The following is a 26,006-nucleotide window of genomic DNA, read 5'->3' on the forward strand; positions in this document are numbered from 1 at the left end:
AACACTGGCCATGAACAGATGTTCATTTCTACTAGTGGAAATTTCTGAGAGATTTCCACCAGTTGAAATCTTTGCAGGAGACTGAGGATACAGATCTTCAGAGGCAGCCGCCCTCTCTCCCCTGCTCTCCCTGCCTTCCTTAGACTGGAGCAATCCAGTCCACCAGTGCCTGCTCCATTCCTCCCAATCCCCAAGGGCAGTGGTGCAGTAGGGAAAGACTCCCCATGTTTTCCCCAGACGGGGGTCTGGGGAGCAGGCAGCTCCCAGCCTCTTCCCAAAGCAAGCACTACCTGGATGGAGGAAGGGGCCAGGAGTTTGGCTTTGCTGTTCCCCTTCCAGTCCCAGACTAATCCATGACAGGGAAAGCAATAGGGCAAAGCTTCCCATTTGAATACAAATGAAAAACACCACAAGTAACAAAATAAATAAATAAATAAATAAATAAATAAAATGCTAGGTTTGGATTCTAAAGAGAGGTGTTTTTTTTGTCATTGTATGGCATATTTATAACCCAAATGTGAGAAAGAATTAATTGTCATTTATACTGCTAAATTGGTTTTGGTTTTTGAAACTACAGCAGATTAGACAATTTTCCTATGTGTCTTTTAAAAGGCAACTGGTATACAACCAGTATATCCCAGACAACAGCTTTCACAACTCAGGTTTTCTTTACAACTTGAAATGCATAAAAAAAATAGAATCAACCAAATTCAAAATGCCAGCTCCCCGGGCATCCGTGAGCAGCATTAATCAGCTGGGCATCACCCAGCACCCAGCTAGGATGGTTAGTAGAGCAGGAGTCAAGGAATCCCCACTTCTGTCACACAGCTTCTGTTAACATCTCTTGCTTATGTAACCTCTCCCACCACCAGGGAATTAGTTTTTAAATCTACTCAATGCACTTCAAACACTCTGGGAATAAGCCATCTCCATAGCAACAGCTTTAACGTGCAGAGGGAAGATCCACAGTGGCCTGGGGTGATCTGGGCATGCTCAGTTAAAATAAAACAAGCCCTATGCAGACGGCACACAGGAAACTCGTAAGGAAGTCATTCTTAATATCTATGGGGCTAGGACAGAAACACTTATTAAGTCCTGAGAAGTGAGAGGTATTAGAATATAGGAAACTGTACACTTCTGAACCAGCACTTCGCAGCATCTCTCTGGGGATGCTGCAGTCATTCAGAATTGGAGTACACATGGTAAATAAAGGAAGGAGTCAGGAAGAGAGGAGGTAAACTCCAGCCTGACTCAATGCAAGGACTGAATGGACACACAAGAATTCTATAAAGAACCACAGTCATGCTGCTGGCTGCTAATAACTAAGTGTTGCCACAGCATCTTCAAAGGAAAATTCAAAGCAATGACTGCACATTCAGGAAATCAGGTGGAAGCATGAATTAGGTTTTGTCTGAAGAAATTACAGGAAACAGGGATGGGGGTTAAGTTACAGAGGGACAGTGGCAGGACATTCTTTCCACAAGTTATGATCACAGAAAATTAGGGTTGGAGGGACCTCAGATCATCTAGTCAGGAGATCATCTAGTCCAACACCCTGCTCAAAGCAACTAGATCTAAGGGGTTGGACTAGTTCATCTATTCCAGACCCCTGCTCATCCCCAACTAGATCATCCCAGCCAAGGCCTTTTGTAGCCTGGTCTTAAAAGTCTCCAAGGATGGAGATTCCACAACCTCTCTGGGTAACCTGTTCTAGTGCTCTCCTACCTTCCTTGTGAAAAAGTGTTTCCTAATATCCAACCTAAACTTCCCTTGCTGCAACTTGAAACTATTGCTCCTGTTCCGTCATCTGCCAGATGACAACAGTCCAGCTCCATCCTCTTTGGACACACCCTTCAAGTAGTTGAAGGCTGCTATTAAATCCCACCTCAGTCTTCTCTTCTCTAGACTAAATAAGCTCAGTTCCCTCAGCCTCCCCTCATTAAGTTGTGCACCCCAGCCCCTTAACCATTTTCACTGCCCTCCACCTGACTCTCTCCAATTTCTCCACATTCCTTCTGTAGTGGGGGCCCCAAAACTGGACACACTACTCCAGATGTGGCCTCACCCGTGCTGAATGGAAGGAAATAATCACTTCCCTTGATCTGCTGGCAACACTCCTACCAGTGCAGCCCAGTATGCCATTAGCCTTCTTGGCAATAAGGGCACACTGCTGGCTCATATTAATCTTACTGTCCACTGTAACCCCCAGGTCCTTTTCTGCAGAGGTGCTGTCCAGCCAATCAGTTCCCAACCTGTACTGGTACATGGGATTTTTCTGTCTTAAATGTAGGACTTTGTACTTGTCCTTGCTGAACCTCATGAGATTTATTTTGGTCCAATCCTCCAATTTGTCTAAATCTCTCCAAATCCTATCCTTACCCTCCAGCATATCTACTATTTCCCGCCTCCCCACAGCTTGGTATCATCTGCACACTTGCTGAGGGTGCACTCTATGCCATCTTCCAGGTCATTGATGAAGATACTGAATGAAACTAGCCCCAGGACCTACCCATGGGGCACTCTACTTGATACTGGCTGCCTACTAGATATTGAGCCATTGATTATTACTCTGAGCCTAAAGATCCAGCCAGTTTTCTATCTGCCTTATAGTTCATTTATCCAACCCGTACTTCCTTAGCTTGCCTGCAACATTGTTGTGGGAGATTGTATTAAAAGCTTTCCTAAAGTCAAAGCATACCACATCCACTGGTCTCCCCACATCTGCAAAGCCAGTCATCTCATCATAGAAGGCATTTAGGTTGGTCAGGCATGACTTGTCCCTGGTGAAACCATGCTGACTGTTCCTAATCACCTTCTGCTCCTCCTCCAAGTGCTTAGAAATAGATTCCTTGAGGATTTGCTCCATGATTTTTCCAGCAACTGAGGTAAGGTTGACCAATCTGTAGTTCCCTGGGTCCTCCTTTTCCCCCTTTCTTAAACATGGACACTATATTTGCTTTTTTCCAATCATCTGGGACCTCTCCCAGTAACCATGACTTTTCAAAGATAACGGTCAGTGGCTCTGCAATCGCAGTGGCCCCCTCCCTCAGCACCTTTGGGTGCAAACTGCTGAGCCCCATGCACTTGTATATGTCAAGCCTTTCTAAATAATCCCTAACCTGTTCTTTTCCACAGTTGGCTGCTCACCTCCTCCCCAAACTGTGCTGCCTAGTGCAGTAGTTTGGGAGCTGACTTTGCCCATGAAGACTGAGGTGAAAAAAGCATTGAGCACTTCAGCCTTTTCTTCATCCTGTCACTAGGCTGCCTCCCCCATACAGTAAGGGACCCACATTTGCCCTGATCCTCCTGCTATGGAGATACTTGTAAAAACCCTTCTTGTTGCTCTTCACATTCCTTGCTAGCTGCAACTCCAGTTGTGCTTTGGCCTTCATCCCTGCATGCCCAAACAATACTCTCATACTCATCCCTAATTCTCCATCCGAGTTTCCATTTATTATAAGCTTTTTTTTTTTTTTTTTTTTAAAGCTTACTGAAGAGTTCCCTGCTAAGCCAAGCTGGTCTTCTGCCATACTTACTAGTCTTCCTTCACATGGCTTGTTCCTTCACCCTCATTAAGGTTTTTTTTTTGTTTTGGTTTGGGTTTTTTTGTTTGTTTGTTTGTGAAGTACAGCCAGCTCTCCTGGACTCCTCCCCCCTTCAGACTGGCTTCCCAGAGGATCCTTAGTTGGCTCTTAGTTGGCCACTCCAGCATTTGCACCAGGAAGTTGTCCCCATACTCTCTAAAAACTTTCTGGATTGCCTGTACACTGCTGTATTGCCATCCCAGCAGATGTCAGGGTGACTGAAGTCCCCCATGAGAACCAGGGCCTATGATCAGGAAACTTCTACTAGCTGTTTGAAGAAAGCCTCATCTACTACTTCCTCCTGGTCTGGTGGTCTATAGCAGACTCCCACCATAACATCATCCTTGTTGCTCTCCACTCTGATCCTAACCCAGAGACTTTCAAGTGATGAACAGATTCTGTGGATTTGGCTTAGATCTCTAAGTGGGTACCACTTCCATGGGGTCCAGTGCAATCAGTGCAGTAGCTCCTGCTTACTTGAAATCTGGATGCTGGATTCACGAGAAAAATGTGTAATGACATGAACCTAGAAGGACTGCAAAAACCTGGGAAGACAGAAGCGCAATTCTAAAGGATTCTGAGAACTGGAAAGCTGGGCTAGAGCCAACAGGGTTCAGTTTGTCAGTTCATTTGTCAGCTCAATGCTGACAAATGCAAGGTGCTGCACCTTGGGTAGAATAAATCAAAACACAAGAACAACATGGGTGATAACTGACTGGATGGCAGCACTATGGAAAACGATGTAGGAGTATTGGTCGATCACAGTCTTAATGCAAATCTGCACTGTAATGCAGCTGTAAAAAAAGCGAATGCAATTTTGAGCTGCATCAATATGTGCAACAGGTGCAAGACATGGCTGGTAATATCATCTATTTACTCAGAACAGGTTAGGCCTCAACTAGAATACTGTGTGTAGTTTTGGGCTCTTTAAGCAAATGGAGATAAAAGGGATGTGATAAAAATGATAAAGGGCTTGGAAGGCAAACTATGAGAGAAGTGGCATTTTGAGCTTGTGGAAAAGGGCTGCTTAGAGATGTTAAACTGGCCTCCACCTCCTTCCCCAATACAACACATTTTACCAGAAGCAGCAGCGCATTATTTTGGCCCAGCTCTGCAGCATCTGTACAGATTGGGTGATTCAGCGGGGCCTTCTGGAGCTTTTAGCTAAAGCTGATTTAAATCAGCTATTACATAAAAGTGCCAAAAAGCCCCACCAAAGCACCTGATCTATACAGAGGCTGCAGAGCTGGGTTCAACTAAGATGCTGCTTCTTCTGGGTATGTATGGGGCTTGGCACAGGAATATGCAGAGTTGAAAATAAAGTGCTGGTTTACTTATTTTAACATCTGCAAGCAGTCAAGGTGATTGAGAAGGGATATGATAGGACTTCAGATATTTGAAGACTGCTACCACAAAGACTACAGAGGACACCTTTTACCTATCTCAGCAAAGAGTAGGATACATAGCAATGGCTTGATATTGCAGCGAAGCAGGTTTAGATTGGATACCTGGAAAGAACTTTTTCACTGTTAGAACAGTGAGACAGTGGAATAGACTGCCTAGGAAAGTTGTGGAATCTCCTTCATAATTTGGAGATGTCCAGGAAGAGGTTGGAGAAGCATTGTTTAGGGATGATATAGGAGTAGCAATGCCTACAAAGAACAACAGTTAGAAATCCAGGAGTCCCACAGAATGGGAGATCACAAAAAGAGCTCGATAGCCCAGAGGAGATAGATATTGTAGAGGACAATGTTCAAAGCAGGGGAACAAAGCAGAGCTTTACAACCAGCTTAGTTACAGATGAAGATTAAAAAGCCTGGGGTAAGTTTATAAAAGTGAAAAGGGCTACAGAAAGGAGGTACAACAAGTAGAATTATTTGCTGTCTCCAAGTTGGCGAAAAGGAATGAAGGGTGTTTTTCGTGTCTCTGGGCTACATGCCTTGTAGCTGTGTGACAAGGTTGTTTCTATAGTTTTAGGAACTGGTTAGATAAGGTATGAGATGGTTTGGATAGGGATGTTCCTGCTTTGAGCAGGAACCTGGATTAGATGACTTCCTGAGGTCCTTTCCAACCCTACTTTCTAATTCTATGAGATCTGAATTTGGTATTACAGAGGTAAGTAGTAAAAATACTGAATGTGAACAGTATCAGCTTCATGAGCACAGACAGGTAGGACAACCACAGTTTGAGATGCATCTGAATCAAACCATCACAAAAATGTCCTGCTTGACCTTTGGGGGTGTTGCGATGCAGGTCAAGACCTATATTTAGCAAGTGGAGATCACCTCCACACAGGTTTTGGAACAAATCAGTAAATTTTAAACTAACATTGCAAATATTGTAAGTTTGGTTGTTAAAAGAGTGCCCTTCATTTGCAGACAGCCAATGATGAAACCCATTTTTGCGCACTGTCATCTTCTCAACACCTGGGAGAAGACGGTCACTCTCCTCTGCTGGTGACACCAAGTTAACACTTCCATATCATAACATACATCCAGATTTCCTACACTCAAACTCCACCGAAAACACATGGAGTCTCTAACTCTGACACTGCAGACAACAGAACACAGAAACCACACCCAAATTTATGCATGAACAACAGTAACCAGGTAAAGACATGATGAAACAGTATATATGTAACCTTTTTCACTCTATCATCTTCTCAAGTCAGATCACCTCAACCTGACAGAATGCATTCTAATGTCTACCTGCCTAGCATTAAATATTTCATTGTGTTGCTACATCCAAATATACAGTCCAGGCAGTTTTCAGTCATGTAGGACAGACAGCAGGTGTCTTTGACATTTATCTTATAAAGATTGTTGAAAAAACATTGTTACGATACACAGCAGATGACAGATGATGCACTTCTACACGTACTTCCACTACAAACTGGCAATGGTAAATCAGACCCAAGATCACAGCAACAGCTCGGGGAAGGGGTAGGTTCATGAGCTTTGCAATCTGATTATGGCAGTAGCAGAGTAAATTGGATTTGGGAGCAGACGGAACAAGGTTTGGGCCAGCCTGTCTTCATCTCAGTAGCTGGGACTATCTGAAGTAGGGTGTGAGCCCATTTTACAGGTATGTCCCACACCTCCATCTGGCAGCTCAACTTCTGGCTTCACAAGCTAGGATGACACAAGCAAAGAAGAGAGAGCCCTCTGAAAGTTCACCTTACTGAGGAAAGGAGTGGATGTGGGAAGATTAGGTCCACTGTGATGTAGATTGTCAGAAATGCCCTTAAGGGGTCAGTTTCTCTTCAGAAAGCTGTTGTGCCATCTTTTCTCATGTAAAGAATTTTTGGAACTGACTGTACAGGACTGTGCTTTTAAAAAGGTCCTGTCCCACATTCAAATTAAAACTGATGAGAAGCCAGCTATAGAGATAGTGCTTGAAAATGTGTAACTTTGTAGCTCGTTGGCTCTTTTTTATAGCTAGATAGTAATTTTTATGGTGGAATAATTACTTTGCACATGGGGCCAGTCTAAATTTGTCTGCATTTAACCAGTTAATTGCATAAGATATGTAATATGTGGCAGGGGCCTAAGAGATGGCAATCCCAGGGAAATGCAGCAGTTGGGCTTGGTTGTGGGACATGCAGTTTGAGGCGTGAATGAGCAGCACTGAATTTTTCTTGGTTGGAAAATAAATACGCAAATGTACAAACCCACTGGGTAGCTGCCCCTCCCTAATCTATTTGGTAACAAATTTAAGGATTGGTAACCATAAACTTACATAAACAGAGCCTCTCTATGCGTTCAAACATTTTGAAAGGACAAGAAGTTTTCTTGCTTCAGTGTCCAAAATATCTATCTATTTACAGAGAACAAACTATTGATCCAATGCCTCTTAAAAGCACAAGATATCATGCAGCTCAAAATGCCTGACTCAGAAGGAATTTCTGATGTCTAGTGAAAAGCTGCAGCTGTGGGCGGGAAGCTCTACAACAGAACAGCGTTGGTATGCAGGTGTCTCTCCACGAGCTTCTGCAACAGGGATGGAAAAAAATCTCTCCTTGAATACTGAAATTTGCTGCAGCTTTCACCCAATGCAGGAGTCACTGTTTTGGGGAAAAGGGAGGTTGAAGTTTAGTTTGTTAAAAACATTAAAGCCCTCGGCCATTGTTTGTGCTGTGTTTTTTGGCAGTAGGAATGTAGATAAGATTGGAATAGGACTTTCTGGATTATAAAGTCCAGTTCCTTGCCACTGAAAGGAGGTATGCAAAATAAACTCACTCAAAATGTATCAACCTCTATCTTAAAATGAATTAGGTGGTTTGTTCCCCTTTATTCTATTGGAAGACTATTTGCAATTCTTTTGTCATTTGTTTGTGGGTCATACCAGCACAGTGGAGGCATCCCCACCACAAATGAAGGGAAGGTTCATACTGCAAAGTGGCTTGAAGAACTCAGAGCACCACGGAGGTGGTGGGCAACAGATAGTATTTTAAAAGAAAGCTCTGAATCTAGGAAAATGGATGACTATGTAGATAAAATGGGATGGACTGGCATCTAGTAATGACATCCATCATATTAAAAGGAGCTGGTTTTCATTTGGCTTCCTTGGTTATAACACTTAGGAAGGTGAAAAACCAGAAGTGAGAGATTAAGAAGGGAGACAATTTGGGACAGAATTTCTGCCTCAAAAAACAGAAAAAAACCCCCAAAACCTCACACCATCAAAAAGTTGGAAGAAGAAGAAAGCACACCAGATTAACAACTCTGCACACGTTTGTACAAGGGAATCCTACAGTTTCAGTAGTGAGATAAAAATATCACATGAAAAGCATGTACAAGGCAACTACTCCCAGCGCCTAGCAGATGCATTTTTTTTTTGCTGTTAAGCTAATGAACATGGAACTGAGACAGCACATTATTATTCACCTTTGTGCTGATTCACACATTCCATATGCGAAGAACTTGTTAGCACAGGATATGGTTTCAAAAGTGACTGAACAAGGCAAGGGAAACAATATTGATTTTGACTTGGTCTATAAATATTGTTATCCTTCAGTGTCAAACCATAGCAACTTGTCAGGTTTCTGAATGAGATGGAATGATCTTCCCATCTGCTAAGACATCTCCTGTGTTCTGAGGGTCCCAGCACCCCTCTTACATACATTACTCCCCAGTTACTGCTGTAATAATTTATCTGTGAAAAGTGTTTCATTTTATTAACTCAGATTTTGAAAGGTACATGGCTGGCTGTGCCTACTCTTCAATGTCATTGTGTCATGGTACCCAACAAAAGCTGGATAAACCTGCCTGAAGTTGTCCTCACCTTCCACACCATGAGGCAGACAGACCAGTGGCCTTCCATGAGACTCAAAATTAAGTACTTCATTTAGGGATCCTCTGGGGGTGAGGGTCCTACCTCTGTATAATAGAGGGTGGAAGGTATGGCATAAAATTGACTAGCCATCCACACTATGGCTATCTTTGTCCTAAAGCTCTAGTTTTGGCATGTGCTACTGAAATACTAGATTAGAGATCCATCACCCCAATGAATAGCACCCTGCAATCAGAAAATCTGCTCCATTTTTTATTTTAAGAGGCAGCAATCCAACTGACTTCCATTCACCAGTAATATAAATTCCACTTTAAAAATACAGGGATTGGCATCCATACAGCACAGTGCAAAGTGAAAGAACTTTCTTACCTGGGAATGCATTGATATCAATGACTGCATGCTGCCCAGTCTGATTGTTAATGATGATGTCAATTCCAAATAGGGAAACTCCCAGAGCCTGTCTCAGTGCCTTGGAGATCTCCCGGATGACATCATCATTTGGCCGCTCAAACACACCTTCGATTTTATCAAGCTACAACATAAACAGAAAAAAATCCTGGGTGCTTGGAACTCAGCTCTCTCTTCACCGCAAATGTCAATCTAAAGAGTCTCTCGATCACTGCAGGAGAATCACTTCCATGAATTAAAAAAAGAGAACCCACAACAGCTTCTTTTGCCATTTAGCATTTTATGCAAATTAAAAGTTGGGCTTCTCCATTGTACCTCATTCACTTCTTGTTATACCGATTTCACACTTGTGAAACTCCATGAAAAATCAAGAGACACAGAACCCCAATAAAAGCAAATGAAGAATCAGGTCCAGTATTTTAATTACTAAATGCATATATTTCAAAACAAAAAGAACACTGCAACCTTTACTTTTGCACTGAAGATTGTTTTGGATTTCACCAAATGAATGGTGCCATAATCTAGAATTTAGTCTGTCTCAACAGACTGATAAAAGTTAATTAACAGAAAGCAGTTTTCTGCAGAAGATTCAAACTCTACTTAGCCTTCTGGAGTTGCTTCAAGGCAGAAGCTGCCTTTTGTATGGGTTTTCAAGTTTGTTATTAATTTACAACAAGTTATTGATGTAGATTTGGATAATTTGTAAATGGGAAATTAACTACTCCTTGGGAGCTGACCAGATACAATTTATAATTAAGATTCACTATTCATTACTGCTTTAACGAGAGAGAGAGAGAGAGAGTAGTTTATATCAATGTTATAAAGTACTTACTGCTGTTAAGACTGAGGAAGATTCTGGCTTTGACACATTGTGGCTGTTGAAAAATATTGATTCTCTATCTGAAATTAAAAAGAAAAGTAATAAATGAATATAGACTTGGAATTTCTTTTGATTTATAAAGGATTAGGCTGCATACAACACTAGGTGGCAGTACAGACCAGGGAATCTAATCCAGATTAATAGTTAATAACATTCGCGAGCCAGTCCCCCCCCGAAAAAATGGTATTTTCCAGTCTTCCATCACTTAGTTACCTATCAACTGTAGAAAAATACAGCCAGAGACCGATACAGTTTTAAGATCTTAGGATACACACAAGATATACAAACGCATGAGTATATTATATATGGATGGTTGTGTTTCCCTGCAATAAAATAAATCCTATTAATTAGAAACCATTTTTCCTAAGTTAATGAAACTGTTCCTAGGTAATTTTTAGGAATTAAAATGACCATTCAACTGGAAACATTCAAAATCTTGTTTACATGACTGATGGGGAAGGTCATTGTTATGGCTGGCATCAGATTCAACTAAGAGAGTGCAGGGAGGTTTCAAATTAAAATATCCTGATCCCAAAGGACAGGTTCCCCAAAGGGGTGACCCCAAATGGCAGGATCACCTCAGTGAAGAGGCAGACAGAGGATACTGCTAAAAGACTAGGAATATTTTTAAATCTGCTGTCACCACAGGAGCCTTACTGCAGAGGCTGCTCCAGGACCTGCATCCTGCTCACCCTCCATCTATGCCACCTCCTTTGCCCATTGCATCCCCTTTCAGGCTTTCTGGCAGGGCAGATGTTCTGAAAGCTTTCCATCCAGATCACTTGGGGCTGAGCTTCCACCACCAGGGTCCTCTACCAGCGCACAGATCCAGGAGTGAATCTGGGCCAATGTCAAAACAAACGTAGCATGGACTATGCAGGAGCCATTACTCTCTTAATGGGTCAGTCAAAGAGGGTGTCACTCCTGAGCTGTTCTAGTCAGCAGACAGAACCACAGAAAGTCCTAGCTGATTGCTTATAGTAAAGATGCAGAAGACATGGGACAAAATCAATCTGTGACTTCTGATAACATGTGGAAGAACAATGGTGGAGACCTACAGCAGGTGGCAATGCCAGCTTTTAGATATTCATGACCTAATTTTCAGTGATGCTCACAGCCCAGAGCTCCTGCAGAGCAGCAGATCTGAAGATCAAGCTACTAGTGCTTAGCTGTTTGTAATCACTAAATCACACATGTTCCTGATGCATATGGACAGGTTAGAGATGGACAAGGGAAACTTGATGGGGAAAGGGAGAAGGGGCAGTGTAGGGAAGACGTTAGCATCTGATGAAGTAGGTTGTTGTCTGTGAAAACTCATACCTCTTTGAAGCAGTTAGACTCTAAGGGTGCCTATACATGAGCAAGAAGACTGCTCTGACGCACTGGAATTGCAGTGATAAACCAAGTCTGCTGGAACATGGCAATTACCGTGCTCTAGCAGCCTCCTGCATCTCGTGCATCAGCATCCCTGTGCTTCAAAATGGTGGCAGGGGCGCTTTAACTAAAACTTATTTGATGAGCTTTAGATAAAGTGCCCCCACAGCCATTTTGAAGCACAGGAATGCTAATACCCAAGACACTCTGGGCACGTTAATTAGAGCAACTCTCCACTCTCTCTCCCTATATATATCACTACCACCAAGGCAAGTGATGAGCTTGTATTGTTCTGTTAATCTTTGCTGGTTTTGGTACTTTCCCTTTTCACCCATTCCCAGGCCACACATCTGCTTTGTTAGGCTATAGCAGTTGGACTGCTAGAGCACAGGCTCCTTAAGACATGAACTCTGCTACTTCTCTGTACAGCCTATGGCATAATGTGGCCCAGTCCTTTACCTACTACCTGCTAGATACATCAGTTCTGAAATACTAGTTCTGCTAAACTTGTACAGCTTTCTATAGTCCAATGCTTTGCAATGAAAGCTGTATTTCTTCCACAAAAGGAGATTTCAACACATTTCATTAAAACTCTCCAAATAAATACTGCCGATTTAAAATTGTACCTAGTGGTGATAACAGGAGAATCATTATCTCTGAAGGTTTTGTTCCCCCAAATATTTGCCAACTGCAATCAAGTGAAAATGTACAGCTATTTTTCCCATCGTGATTTAAAAAAATTGACCCATGTGACAGAATTCAACTGGCTCTTAATTTAAACATAAAAAAGATTGAGGTAAAGATAAGACCAGGAAGTTCCCAAATGACAGAATCCAGGAATCTCTCTCCAACATTCAACTATATAAAACTCCAAGAGCAAGTGACAAATGAACCTGCTGAGTGTTTAGAACTTCTAGTGGAGGGGCTCTCTCTCCTTCAACAATGACATAAACCACAGCTTTTAACAGGTAAGACTCAGGTTAATGTCACATAAATATTTACTACAGGATCTCCATTCACATGTATTCCAGAGCAGATGAGTTATCTCCCTTTCTACTGAAATAATACAGAGGAGGAAATACAGTATGTGAAAACCAGATGCCTTAATTTTAGCAGCCTACTCAAAGTCATTTTTCATTCAGGCTCCCAGGCACAAAGGCCCTCGGAGCTCATGCCTGCATTCAAAGCTAACACACAAGCAATTTACCTGAGACACCGGCAGAGAAGTTCTTTAGAGATGGTCTTTTCACAACAGTGTACGACTCTCCGACCACAAACACTTTATACAGCACAGCATTGTGATTGATGAAGCTCTGAATCACACAGGGGGGGCGGATGGCTGTCAGGCCTTCCTGGTTGAATACAATTGCCATCTAAAGCACAAAACACAAATACAGTTCTCCACAAGGATTTAGGCTTTCATTTATTTTGCATTTCTCAGTTGTCTGATCACAGTGCAAGTAATGGGGAATATCTATTCAGGGATAATGCCCAAATCCCCTCTCTGTTGCTAGCTTTTATTTTATTATGTTCACTGCTGTAAGCAAGCTCTAAAACCCTCAGGATGTTATTGGCAGTGCAGCTTTCATTTTAAATTAAGTTTTTATACATACACACAATGTCATCCATCACAGTTAGTTTATTCACAATCCCGATTTTAGTTTTTATTTTAAAATCAGTAAAAGGTTTGAGTGACAAAGCCCGGAAAATACCTATCAGGTTTTTCAGACGCTGCCTACTAAGAAGTGCTGACCACTCCTTGACAATACAAGCTGTTTCTCTAATCGCTTCATTCAGCCTGGTTTTAACTCTCTGAAGCAATAGGGCTTCCATCACTTCACTTGAGAGAGTTCTTCATAGTCTAACAGTTCTTGCTGCTAGGAAATGCTCAGCCAACATTTTTCTTGGCTCAGTTTCATCCAATTTCTCCAAGTGTACAGACCCCTTAGATGAAGAATGCAGGCACAGGAAGAAATATGCCAGAGGAAATAATTTATGGGGCTTTAATGATGAGCAACAACCAGTTCAAACCTAGCTCATGTAACATTTAAGTAATAGTGAAGGGAAGCACTTTGAGGAGCCAGCCATAGGCACCAACATATACAACTGAGCTCTATGCTTGGACATCCAATTAAATCATCAGCCAGACACACTTATTTCCAACTTTAATTGCTTTGAAAACTGTGCTCTCCTATTGTAATGCATGGCTTTTGTTGCTCTGAGGATGGACTATGACAATATCTCCCATCTGGAGGTGACAAGCATCAATCGGTGCAAAGCACCATGTGTGCCTGCTAACTGGCAAAGGTTGATGACAGCACTTCATATCAATGCTCCCCATTTAATGGTCAGGGACAATTCAAAGTCTGCTCTTCCTCTCTAAAGCATTATATAGGCTGTGGTCCAAGTAACTAAAAGACAGGTCACTCCAATGATACCAATGAACAGTATCAGGTGCAATGCCTGAGAGCATCTAACTTGGATGGATTTTGATAGGGAGAAGTCATTTCGAGTGAAAAAGTATTCAAAGCATGGAACTCTCCACCAGAGAAACTCCAATGGAATCAGGAGAGCACAATGCAAGATCCTTCTGTCTTCCACAGCAGCCGACGATCCGATTTCAGTAGGGTCGGGTTTTCATGGAGGGAGAGAGAACCTCTGAGTTTAAGTGATTTGTTCTGGGTCACCAAACATTCCAGTGGCAGAGTATGACTCATCATACCACTCTTGCTCTATATGCTCCCTGTCTCTCTTCTTTACTTCTATGATTAACTGGATCTCAGTGAAGTCAGGAGCGCCCATGGATTTTACAAATTGCATGCCATGAAATAGTTTCTTCTATCTCCTATGTGCACACGCCTGTCCATTTGATTTATGTTGTAATCTTACTTTGCAGAGCTATATTTGACTTCATGTTAACTTCTCATTTTGCCCCTTTTAAGGAGGAGGTATTTTGATAAAAAATGATACTTAAAAAGGCAAAAATCTGGCCCAGATAAACAACAGAGTGATATCCATTCATGGTTAAAGGTCTGAGCACATGTTTGTCTCTACCCAGCTGTTTACTATTCCATTCTCTTCTATACCTAGCAGACCATATTAGATCACATAATTGTCTGTATGCATACGCAATGAATCAGTCGATTCTCTTAACGTTTTCTGAGTGCAAGTTAGTGTATGTTGTCAATGCCTACTTGCAATGATATTCTTACTCCATCTCTATTATACTAGATGCACATTAATAACCTGTTCAAGTAAGCTTCTATAGAATCATCCATCAAAATGACTCAAAGCCATACCAACAACTTAACACATTTTTTCCCCACACTGATGGCAGGGATGGCTATGATTCTCTACATTTGTAGAGGGTCCAACACAATATTACATCATTTTATATAAAATAACAGCACCATGTAGCTCTTCATATTTTCAAGGTTCACTTTGTAAACATTATTAAAGGTGTTTCATGGGAGCCAAGATGAAAATCTATTCATTAATCCCATTTTCCAGGTGGAAAAGGGTATGTCTTCATTGCTGGAATTAGCCCAGGCTAGCCATGCCTACACGGGTCTAGCAGTCGTGGAAACATGTGCATGATGTTTCTGTACTAGCCAGCATGCTTGAATAGATTCCTGGTGGGATATCCCATGGTTTTTAGCAGTGCATAAAACTGGATTTCTCCATGAATTCATTTGCAGGGTGAGTAAGCACATACGAAGCCATCATCTGTGAGAGTGACATAAGAACAATGCTTTACATAAACAGCTTCCATGTGACGTTACAGAGAGTTTGGAAAGTTAAATGAAGCAACATTTGGCACCAGGAGCTTTCAGTGACAGTGTCCTTAAGGAATTAATTTGGCAAACCAGAAAATGATTCATATTCTCTGCCAATCTATTTCATTCATTCCAGTCTGCTAAACACACCAGGGTTGTTTTGGGCACGTTTCACCACATGCTGGGTCTTACTGATGTCACACTACAGCTTTACCAAAGGCTGGTATCAGCTTCTGGCCAAGTGGCAGCATGAGGGGAGGATTTCTTGGACAGTATCTCTATTATAGCGCTGTGGAAATGTAGTAAAAATGGAGCACACAAAACAGGGTTAAAACGCTAAGCCAACATAGGTGACTTCCAGGGCTGAGAAAGAAGGAAGTAGGGGAAGCGGGGTGGTAAGAGAACAAATGTGCAGTCCACATGGAATGGCGGGATATCACTGGAGACTAACAGCACCCAGGGTTTGATTAGCTTGCACTCCAAGCTTGCGTTAGCTGCCAAATAGGCAAGTTGCCAGCTTAGTTTGATGCCAAACCGAAGCTCAAGTCTATATCCTCAGTGAGCCAAGGAGTAAAAGCATCCACAAGTCCAAGTTAGATATTTTTCTGTGTCAACTGAAGTAGGATTTTGGGGGGCAACATCAAGGTTAAAGCTCAGGCCATCTTTGCAATAAAGACATCTTCAGAAGATTAAACAACATGCCTATGGGCACAGAGGGAGTCACTGGCAGAGGAGACAACAGAACGAGAGAGTTTCTTGCCTCTTGTGTTCAAACCATTAGAGACACTGCCTCCTCTCAACAAAAAAAGCATTCCATACGTCTCAAGCAGCCATTCTCCACATGTAGCTACTACAAGATAGGTTGCTGTTGGACCATAAACCAGCCTTAACACCACCTGCAGTTCTGCTACACAGGGGCTGAAGTGCCGTGCAGGACTCCAGGCTTGTTGCAGGGTACCATCTTGGGCAGCAGTAATCAGCTTCTGTGACAACAGCCCCACTATGAAAATATTCACATGCTGCTTCCTGCAGAAGGTTTAAATGAGTCAGATTTTTTTTTGAGAATGGAAAGACTCATCAAGAAGTCCATGCTGAATTCGTTAGGTGCTGAAAGTCTCATGCATTTCACAGGGCGGCTGCAGGAGAACTAGAAGCAGGGAAACAGAAATCCCACCAAAACAGGAGAAAATGTCAAGGAGTGGCCAGCAGATATCAGGCACTCCCCTAAACTCTCCCCAGAACTACACACCACATCATTGCAAAGAGGGAGTAAGATCCAGCTAAGGTTTGAGTCACAGATTTAATTATGTTTATATACTAATATCGATCATTCATCATTTTGGTGACAGGCATCGTATTTCTCCAAATTTCACTTCACTCCAGAGCCCTTAATTCTTAGAGGTGTTGCAGCAATGCACTGCAGACTTTAGGAGCAGCTGGAAAATGTATCTGACAATAGCTAAAGTGTTAAAGAACAATGCATTTTTATTCCAAGGGAGTAGGGCCTGGCTTTTCAGATGGGGACTTGAGAGAGGCTGGAAGCACATAGGAGAATGAGCTGAGAGATGGTTCTCTAGCTCCACGCTGTTTCCCTGTACTCACAGCCAGCCAAGATTCTTAGAGATTCCCTCACCTCAAGGATATGCAATCATTTTGATTATGGCCACCTCAGATTGGAAGCAAAGCCCAGCCCAATTTTTTTTTTTTTTTTTTTTTTTTTTTTTTTTTTTTTTTTTTACAGAGCCTCTTTCCAGCTCATGAAGAGAACAGAGTATAATGTGGAACTTGGCTCCTGTCCCTTAAGTCCCGCCATAAAGAGTGTCACATGGCAGCCTGTCCTACTTATCTTGTCTCCTTTCTCTCACAATCTCACAGAAGAGGATCAAAGATGCCACATCTCAGCACCAGTTCTCAGCACTGACACCTCACATCGGGGCACAGAGATGGTCCACAAGACAGCTCACTTAGCTTAAGCTCCCACCAAAGGAGACTCGTCTCACTCTGCTCCTAAGGACGGCACTTTGGACCCCAAGGTACGAGACAGGGTTAAACTGAGCCCGAGGAACAAACATGAATAAATGTGGGTTGGGGGCGGGGGTGATGTAAGAAGTACCATTCTGACTAGTACAGCACAATAAAACTCTAGCCAAACTATTAGCAGTTATGCAGGGATTAGAAAGGAGGCAACTAAATCCCCAAGGTCAGTTACTCACCTCATGAGAATTGGTTCCATGAGCCACTCTGGTTTTACAAACTATATAAACAGAAAAGATAACCACAGTGAATGTGTGAAATGAGCCACATACAAACACCTTAAACACCTTTGTGCTCAAATATAACGGTCTAACAGACCAATACCAACTGTAACAGGACTCACTAGCTCTCTTGACATGCTGAATGCCACCATAGTCTAGCCTGCTCTGAACCACAGCTTCTTACAGCTAGTTTGCAACTGGAGTTGAGTCATACCAGGTGAGAGGGAAGGCAGCAGGATGGAAATAAATGGCCCAGCAGATAAATTTGGCATTAAGTTTGGGAGAGGAACAAAGCATCAGGTACAAAAGACTAAAGTAGCAGCAGCAGCGTTGCCAACTCTCATGATTTCTCCATGAATTATGAGATTTCAGCTGTAGTTCATTTGGCAGTGATTTAAATTTCAGCTTTGGGGAAAACCCTGAGTGATTGGCTGCCTTCCACACTTCCCCAGCTCCTAGGGAAGAGCAACCAATCAGGGCCGCTGCAGGATGCAGACAGAGCTTCATTCCTTATCCTCAGGAGCCAGTACATTTCCCACATGAAGGAACAAATACCCCAGCAATTCAAGGATCCTGGATCCCTCTTCCTTATTCCCACCTGAAAATGATGAGAGCATGTACACTCTCCATTACCTCCTCCCTTCTCCATCCTGGAAACACCAGGATGGGCAAGGGGAAGAAGAAATTAGGGAGAATGGAAAACACTAAGTGCTATACGCATGCTGAGTATAGGTTGTAGCTGTGCTGGTCTAAGGACATAGGCAGACAAGGTCCTTTGGGTAAATTCAATATCTTTTATTAGACCAACTAACATAGTTGGAAAAGTTCTTCTTTGCAAGCTTTCAGGTACAAACACCCTTAGTCAGGCTGAAGATGCTTCCTCAGCCTAACGAAGGCTGTTTGTACCCAAAAGCTTGCAAAGAAGATTTTTCCCAATTATGTTAGTTGGTCTAATAAAAGATATTGGGTTTATCCAAAGAACCTTGCCCTACACACATGCTGAGGAAGAGCAATGGGAATTCAAAAATCCACGTGCAGGAAATAAATCACAGCATGAACTTTTTAAAAGAGAACTGCATGATTTTTTTGCAATCTTGTGATTCTTTGAAGCTTTGGAGCTGGCAGTACTGCAGTGCTAACTGTTGCGAGCCACTGCTTGAGTTCTGCAACCTGAGGACTACAAAGCCAGGCAGGCTGTCACTGGCCAGTCCATGATGAAAACAAGTTGGAAAGTCAAAGCCCTTCACAGTGGTGTTTAAGGGGTTGTTTTACTCTAACTTCAGGAGATCTGCATCTCTTGGTGGATGCAGTCTCTGTGAGAACAGGCATGCAGTGCTTCAGCATGGCTTTCCTTCAGTTCCCTACAAAGCAACACTGCATAATCCAGTAGACTAATACAATCAAGCAGACACTGACAAGGAAGAAAGTAAAAGTGAAGAAAGTGAAGGAAGGAAGAATTATGGGCATCCATTATGATGGGGCAGGCAATTTACTGCAGCTGCTATAGGCTGCATCCCTTGAAGCCAGTCTTCCAAGCTAGGGACACATATTACACATAAACCTGTTTAAAGTGATCAGAAACTGGTTTAAACCTGTAACAGAACAGATGTTCAGTGCACATAAACCAGTTTGAAAATGGCTGAAACTGGTTTGAGATAAACCTGGTTGAATGTAGCATCAGACATAACTGATTTGGGTCTAACTGGTTTATGCAATGTCTGTCCTAGACCCTTTGCTGGTTTAAGTTAAATCAGACTCCCCTGGCATCCCAGTATGCCCTATGGACTGGGCAGGGCTCTGTGCCACCGTAGGCTGGCCCCTCCCCTCTGCTCCCTGGCTGGAGCTCAGCAGAGACTAAAGACATCTGCCTGGCTTCTGCCCCCACCCCCCACCCCCACTTACACAGACACACAACATTAGCTGGCAGACCACATACCAGCTGCAGTCCATGCTGTGGCAGACTGGACAAAGGCACAATCAACAGGCAGCTGGTAATGTCCCTCTATTGTTTTCTTGATGGGGTGATAAACACTGAGTGAGGTAAATAAACGCTGTGTTATCAATTCTCTGCTGGGCTGGTCGGAGAGAGGGGAGACCCCTCCCTAATCCTGCTGGGGCCTGGCCATGCCCCTCTCAGCTCAGCGCTGTAGAAGGCAAGGGAGGGCCGCTCTAGCACCTGCCCCCCTCGGCTTCTAGCCTGAGCCACTGCAGGGATGTGCCTGCATGTCTGGAATGTCTGTACAGTTACAAACTGATTTGGCCTGGCCAGGTAAGACTAACCTACAAGATTGAATCAATTCAGGCTCAAGCTTTTTGAATGTCTGCCCCTAGCCCCAGTCCATTTTTTTAAAACTCTTGACACAGTAAGGGTATATTTGCAGTCTGGATTGAGATGGAAACTGATTCTTTTTCAAGAAAAATAATACTTTGTGGGGGTAACCTCCAGAGCAAGTTCAAGGCAATTCATAAGAACCATTAGCTTTTCCCAGGAATGCAGTTTTGTTTATGGCAGAGATGTGCTTATAATAATAAATACCAAATCAGGAGCAAGTAAAAGCTGGCGGGGAAGGATTTGGATTCTCAGAACAACTGTTCTGTTTAAGAGTGTTTGTTTTAGAAAAGTTAATACATCTCCTAAAATCCTGATGAGACTGTTTTGGTTACAGCGTCCCCCAAGGAGGGGAATTCAGAAAATAATAGAAGTAATAGGACATCTGTTTACATACTGAAAGGAAATGATAGTCCCTTCTTCTCTATGAGCTGCAAGGTATCTTCTCCACAGGCACTTGTCAGCTCCATAAAGGGTGGTGAACAGATTCTCTCATCTGCAAGACAAAAAGGGCAATCAAATGGAGATCAGGGGCTTTTGCCTCCCAGTTAATGTTCACATTAGCTCTTTTCCTTCCTAGTACTTCAGCTAATAAATTTAAAAAGCGTTGGGGAGATCATCTGCTAAACCTGGACTGGGCTTCTGGGAATTTACAGCAACTGCAGGCCCTAAATTACAGACTATCTTTGGAAGAAAGAATAGTTAAGGAACAACATTTTCACAAACAGCATCATGAGAAGTGCACAGATATATCGGTCCACATCAGATCAGCACCAATAAAAGGAAAATTGACATTACTGTCCATTGCCTTTTTTGGCCAGTATACCTGATAATGTCACTGATAAATGCCATGTGCGCAGCTGCAGCACGCACATGGTATGGAGTGCAACCCAACAGCTTGGAGACCAGGGTCCTGCTGGTAAATCTGTGAGGGGAAGGGGCGTGCAGGAGAGAAGGGGTGGCAGATTGAGGCCCCATGGTGAGGGAATGAATGGGGCAGGGGCACAGGCAGATGCTGCCCAGCCAGGGTGGGGCAGGGCACAAGTCAGAGCCACAGACGGATTGTGCACAGGGGGTGGGGAGGGATGGCAGCTCCTGCTGCTGCGTGCATCCCTGGGGGAGGCATGGGGGGTATGTGCCCCCCCCGTATTTGTGCGCAGGGTGGGGGTGGGCTGCACTTGCGTCTTCTCAGTGGGGAGGAGGGTGTATTTGGGGTGGGCAGGGGCAGCGTGGGTGGTGGCGGTGCTGGGAGGGGGGATATGGGGTGGGCTACAGCCACTCCAAAATTCACAATACTCCCCCTCCCAGTGCTGTCACCGCCACCCCCACCTCCCACCAGGAAAAGGCTGGCACAGCCTCCAACCCCCAGTGGGCAGCCCACCCTCGCCCTAAGCACAAATCGGGGGGGGGGACATGCCCCCATGCCTCCACTGGGGGTACAAACAGAAGTGGGGAGCCACCCCCCAGACAAGTTGCCCGCGGCTCTGTTCCACATCTCGCCCTGCCCCAGCTCCAGCTGGGGGGTGCGAAGTGACAGCCGGGTGGGAGCCCGAGGGCTGCAAACTGACCCCTCGCAGGTTATGTGCAACCTATGGGCCACCAGGTAGACAGCCCTGCCACAGAGTAGCACTTTCAAGAACATCTCAGTGATTTAGGGCATATCTTTCAGAAGATAGATATGCATATTCCAGAAGAGGAACGGGTTAGCCAAAACAAACAAACAAACAAACAAAAAAAAAACACTAAATGAAAGAGGACAGATTTCAGCAGTTATAAGGCAGGCGATCTGCACCCATCTCAGAATATCAACCAAAAACCAACACAGAAGGTAGGAGAAGAATGATCATTAGCAGCATTGCTGTCAAAAGTAAATTGCATTTTTGCATCAACTAGCAATTTTCCTTGGCAGAAAGCAAAACAAGCATGAAATCTTGATCATTTGGGTTAACATTTATACTGGACACCAACAGACACCAGCCAAGTTGTAGCCCTAATGTTCTACACACTTTACAATCAGGCTTAAAGGAATGTTCAATCTAAGAAATGAGTATAATAATTTTAACTACTTGAGTGTTCCTCGGCATCTGGAAATCACTTTATAAAACATTAAAGTAATTCCCCTACCCTCACACACTATCACCATTGCGCAAATGGGAAAACTGAGGCATCAAAGGCTATAGAGGGTTTGGAACAGTAGATTTGGATTATACTTCAACAAGTTCTTGATTTATATTGGTCTGTTCTGACCATTGAGCTTTTCTTCTGCCATAAAAAGTTCTCCCCTGCAACAACTTCAGGCTTTATTTTCATGTGCCCTGAAAGGAGCAAGCTTACAAAAAGATTGATGCTTTGAGGTCAGTTTCTAAAATTCAAAACACAGCATCCCAGACTTCAAAGCTTTCAGCTCACTGCTATGAAAACAGAAAACAGCATCCAAAAGTGACAGGTACTTTAATATTTACAAGCTTCTGCCAGAGCAAAGTTTCTTAATTTGGATTAATTTGAGAAATCAGATTTAGTTTATGGATACATGGGAACAACTTTGGCTCTGGCAGCTTTCCCACCCTTGTGCATGAGGCTCACAAATAACTCTTGCCATCACTATGTAAATTCAGGAGCACATATGGTTCCATCTCACTTTCCTCCATTTATCTCCCAAGCAAACTGAAATGGGATATGGATATATTTTAATGACACTTGCTTGTGAAGGGGACAAGAAAGAAACTAATTTCTTAGAATGTCTTAGTGCTTAAAAACAGCTAGATCAACAAAGAAAGGGGAAGGGAAAACCACTCAACCTCCAAATGCTCCAATTTGCTGCCACAGACTAGGGTTTGCAGCCCACCAGAGATCCGCCATCCAAAGGACTGCTGCGGCCTACTGAAGACACCAGAACAGCCTGTTAACTCAATGGGAAAGCACTTTGCCCCCAAGCGTAATATCCTACCACAGCCGTGAACGCAAAGCGATTTCTTAGCATTAAAACCTGCCAGTGTGTGTGGTTAAAGGCAGTTGTTCATTTTGAAGAAACAGCCCCTAGTCACCAATTACTGTCTGGTCCAGGGCTGCAAACGCTGCACTGCTTTCTGGGGAAAAGCATCTTGCTTTCTCCACCAAATCCCCATTATCAGAAAGCAAAGCCAGCTTAGTGCAGCTGCTTGCCATCAGAACTGGGGAGGGCCAATCTTGATACTGTCTCGCATCAGAGAGAACTAGTTATGTCACCATCTGAAACCGGGTCATGTGCCCAGAATTGATTTAACCCTTTGTGCTAACAGACTATCAAGAGATTCTGTGTTTGTTTGCATTCTAGCATCAGACAGTAGTGGTTGTAGTCACCATTTCTTAAGAAAACAATGGTGACCTGTTGCCAGTGGAAAACACCAGCAAGAGGAACAAGAACAGCCATAGCAAGAGTGCATTCTAGAAGCAAGAGCAAGAGCAGTGGCCCTGGCAGCAACTCACTGCACTGACACCTTCTTGCTTCTATCTGTAAAAACTGGCACGATTGTGATTTTTCTGGCAGAGGTATAGTAAGGACAAAATAATGATGCATTTAAAAGTGCTTGGATACCTGCTAATGCAGGATGTCACACACGACATCCTTCCTAGAGCAGTACAGGGCTATGAAAAGTCGTAACATTTAGTTTTGTGGGAAATAATCAGATACAACTCAGAATACATGCACACAGCAGGAGGCAGTTTAAGCTATATATACACTGCTATTTTTCACACTAGAATTGTACCTCACAGCATGGTAGTTAAAAGAACTATAACATTTCTTCTTCTCAGGCAAAAAGATTCAGTTATGTGTGCATGTATTTTCTGTGAGGCATTTCAAAAGAAGTTAAGATAAATGTTTTTAAAAGCCAAAACATTGTTTTTTGGGACCATCCTGACTCCAAATATCTAGTTTTCAAATTTTATCCAAGCACTGGAAAATATTTGAGAGAAACAGACATGTGTTTAAGGAATAATAGGCCATTTTTTGTCAAAAAGCTCAAATGGTTTTGAGCAGAACACAACCGAGAGCATGTTTCAGCCAAGTGAACACTAATGAGCGGTGTCATGGGGCAGCAGAGAGATCTCTTGTCCTTACCCACTGAAGAAGTGGCCTCTACATGCTTCATTTCCTAGCAAGTCGCTATAGTTTATGGATAGCCTACAGTGACTGAACAACAAGGGAGCCCAGCTATAACATGAGGGAATGTTTTAAAAGGTGCTTTTCTTGCTACAAAACCCTGGAGAATACTTTTGAAGTAAAAACTATTGCCCACAAGGGGAACTACAATCCAGCCTTCTGGTTTCCTGGAAATCCTCCAGGCTTATTTATTATAATACTAATTAAAGCAAAGGGTAACGAGTTTATTTCCATATAAACTTGATTGTCAACAATTGCCTTTTATTGAAACCAAACCATCAGTGGAGAAATCACTTTAAAAAATCTAAGGAATGCCATAATGTAACACTCACTAATTTCTTAAACCCTGAGTTTACTCAGTCTGAACCTGACTTACTAGAGGTGGGTTTGCAGTCTGGTAGACTATATCAGAGACCTGAGGCTGGAAATGCAATTCTAGATGTCTGTTTTTCAATTTAAACTAGCAAGCGGTCTGGCCCCAGTCTCTTTTTACCACTATTCCTTTCTCTTCCTTTGATTCCCACCCCCCAGCATGGATGCAGATAAGAAGCATCTGGGAGACAGAGGCACATAAAAGAGCCACTAGATGATGCAACAGGGCAGAGGTGGCCTTGTTCTTTAAAGCTCTGCTGCATCTGGGCCTGAATGTGACATTTAGTTCTGGGCGTTTCTTTCTTAGAATGCCATAGCACTGGAAAGAGTTTATAGGGGACCCAAAAAAAGACCAGTGACATGACTGAAAGACAAAGATTAACAGGGTAGAATATGGATAACATGGCAAAGCAACAAATGAGAAAGATGAAGAATATAACAAAAGGCATCAGTCCTGAGAAAGGAAATATTTTTTTCTGAGGTGAAGCGAGCTGCAACTTAGGGAAAAGTTAGGCAGAATACCAGCTGGAAAAGGATTTCCTGGCAGTGAAACACAGTACAGGCAGTCCTCATCTTACGGCGTCTCGACTTATGGCGATTCGCACTTGCCGTGCTCCGCCATTTACACCCATATTATTACCTATAGTGCTGGATCCTCGCACTTACGGCATGATGGCAACTCAGGCAGCGCACAAATGTACATACTTCACCCAGTCAGTTTGCTTCCTGATGTGCTCCGGCACGTAAGTTTCTTGTATTCTTTGATTCTTAGTGCATGTTAAGCTTTTTTATATATTCAGTCCTTAAAAATGGCTGATAAAAGGAAAAGGCAGTGCTCTAGTGATGGTGATGGGCACTGCACCTGGTCACTTGGCACAGGCTCACAGGGCTGGAACTGCTGCCTAGGGGCACAGGGCTCCTGGCTCTGACCCCAGGCAGGGCAGGACTCACTCCTGGGGTGGCGCGAATCCCACCTACACCCCGGCAGCTCTGGTGTTTATGGTCATTTCTATAAGAAGTTGGGCGTCAGGCCCTTGGTCAGGAATGTAACCCCCTATTATAACATTGTTTCTATGGGAAAATCAGATTAGACTTGCATTGTTTCGACTTACAGCGCCTTTTGCAGGAACGTAACCTGCCGTAAGTGCGAGGACTGCCTGTACATATCTCAATGATTGGGATTTTTAAAAGCTGAACCAAGCTTAAGGTAGGAGACTGCAGAGGACAAACCTAGACAGACAAAGGGAAGACAGCATGTACAAGAAGGCAAGATTTTTTTTGTGGGCGATATTTTACTGGGCCCCCTACAGGGTTAGACTGAGTCTATCCCAACCATGCAGCTGGTTAAATAAAAGGTATTACCTGCATCTTGGTAAGGTAAATAAAAGGTAAATCCTTGCATCTTGCATATTCCTTGGACCATCATGATTACTGTTGGCTTAGAAACGGTATTTAAAGGCCTGTTTTTTGGGGGAATTGGCTTATAGGTATAGATATATGCATAAAGGGGTCAAGATGGGCAGCAGGGGTTAAATGGATTTCTAAAGAGCTTGGGAGACGCGCACACAGCTTCTCGTGGCCCTGAAAGCAGACGG

The 26,006-nt window shown here is 43.2% G+C and overlaps 1 protein-coding gene across 2 annotated transcripts in view; it reads right to left on the minus strand.

The window, feature by feature from the left end:
- The window catches only part of ITPK1 (inositol-tetrakisphosphate 1-kinase), a 230,049-nt gene that overhangs the window by 7,450 nt on the left and 196,593 nt on the right, over window positions 1-26,006 (minus strand). For both annotated transcript variants that reach the window (XM_059723183.1, XM_014596432.3), the window contains 5 exons: window positions 20,296-20,394; window positions 17,528-17,568; window positions 12,746-12,911; window positions 10,117-10,184; window positions 9,246-9,408 (listed from right to left, as the gene is read on the minus strand). In XM_059723183.1, the coding sequence (XP_059579166.1) occupies window positions 9,246-9,408; window positions 10,117-10,184; window positions 12,746-12,911; window positions 17,528-17,568; window positions 20,296-20,394 (537 nt within the window). The remainder of the gene's footprint in view (window positions 1-9,245; window positions 9,409-10,116; window positions 10,185-12,745; window positions 12,912-17,527; window positions 17,569-20,295; window positions 20,395-26,006) is intronic.

The sequence above is a fragment of the Alligator mississippiensis genome, chromosome 2 (genome assembly GCF_030867095.1).
Source record: "Alligator mississippiensis isolate rAllMis1 chromosome 2, rAllMis1, whole genome shotgun sequence".
NCBI classification, from domain to species: domain Eukaryota; kingdom Metazoa; phylum Chordata; order Crocodylia; family Alligatoridae; genus Alligator; species Alligator mississippiensis.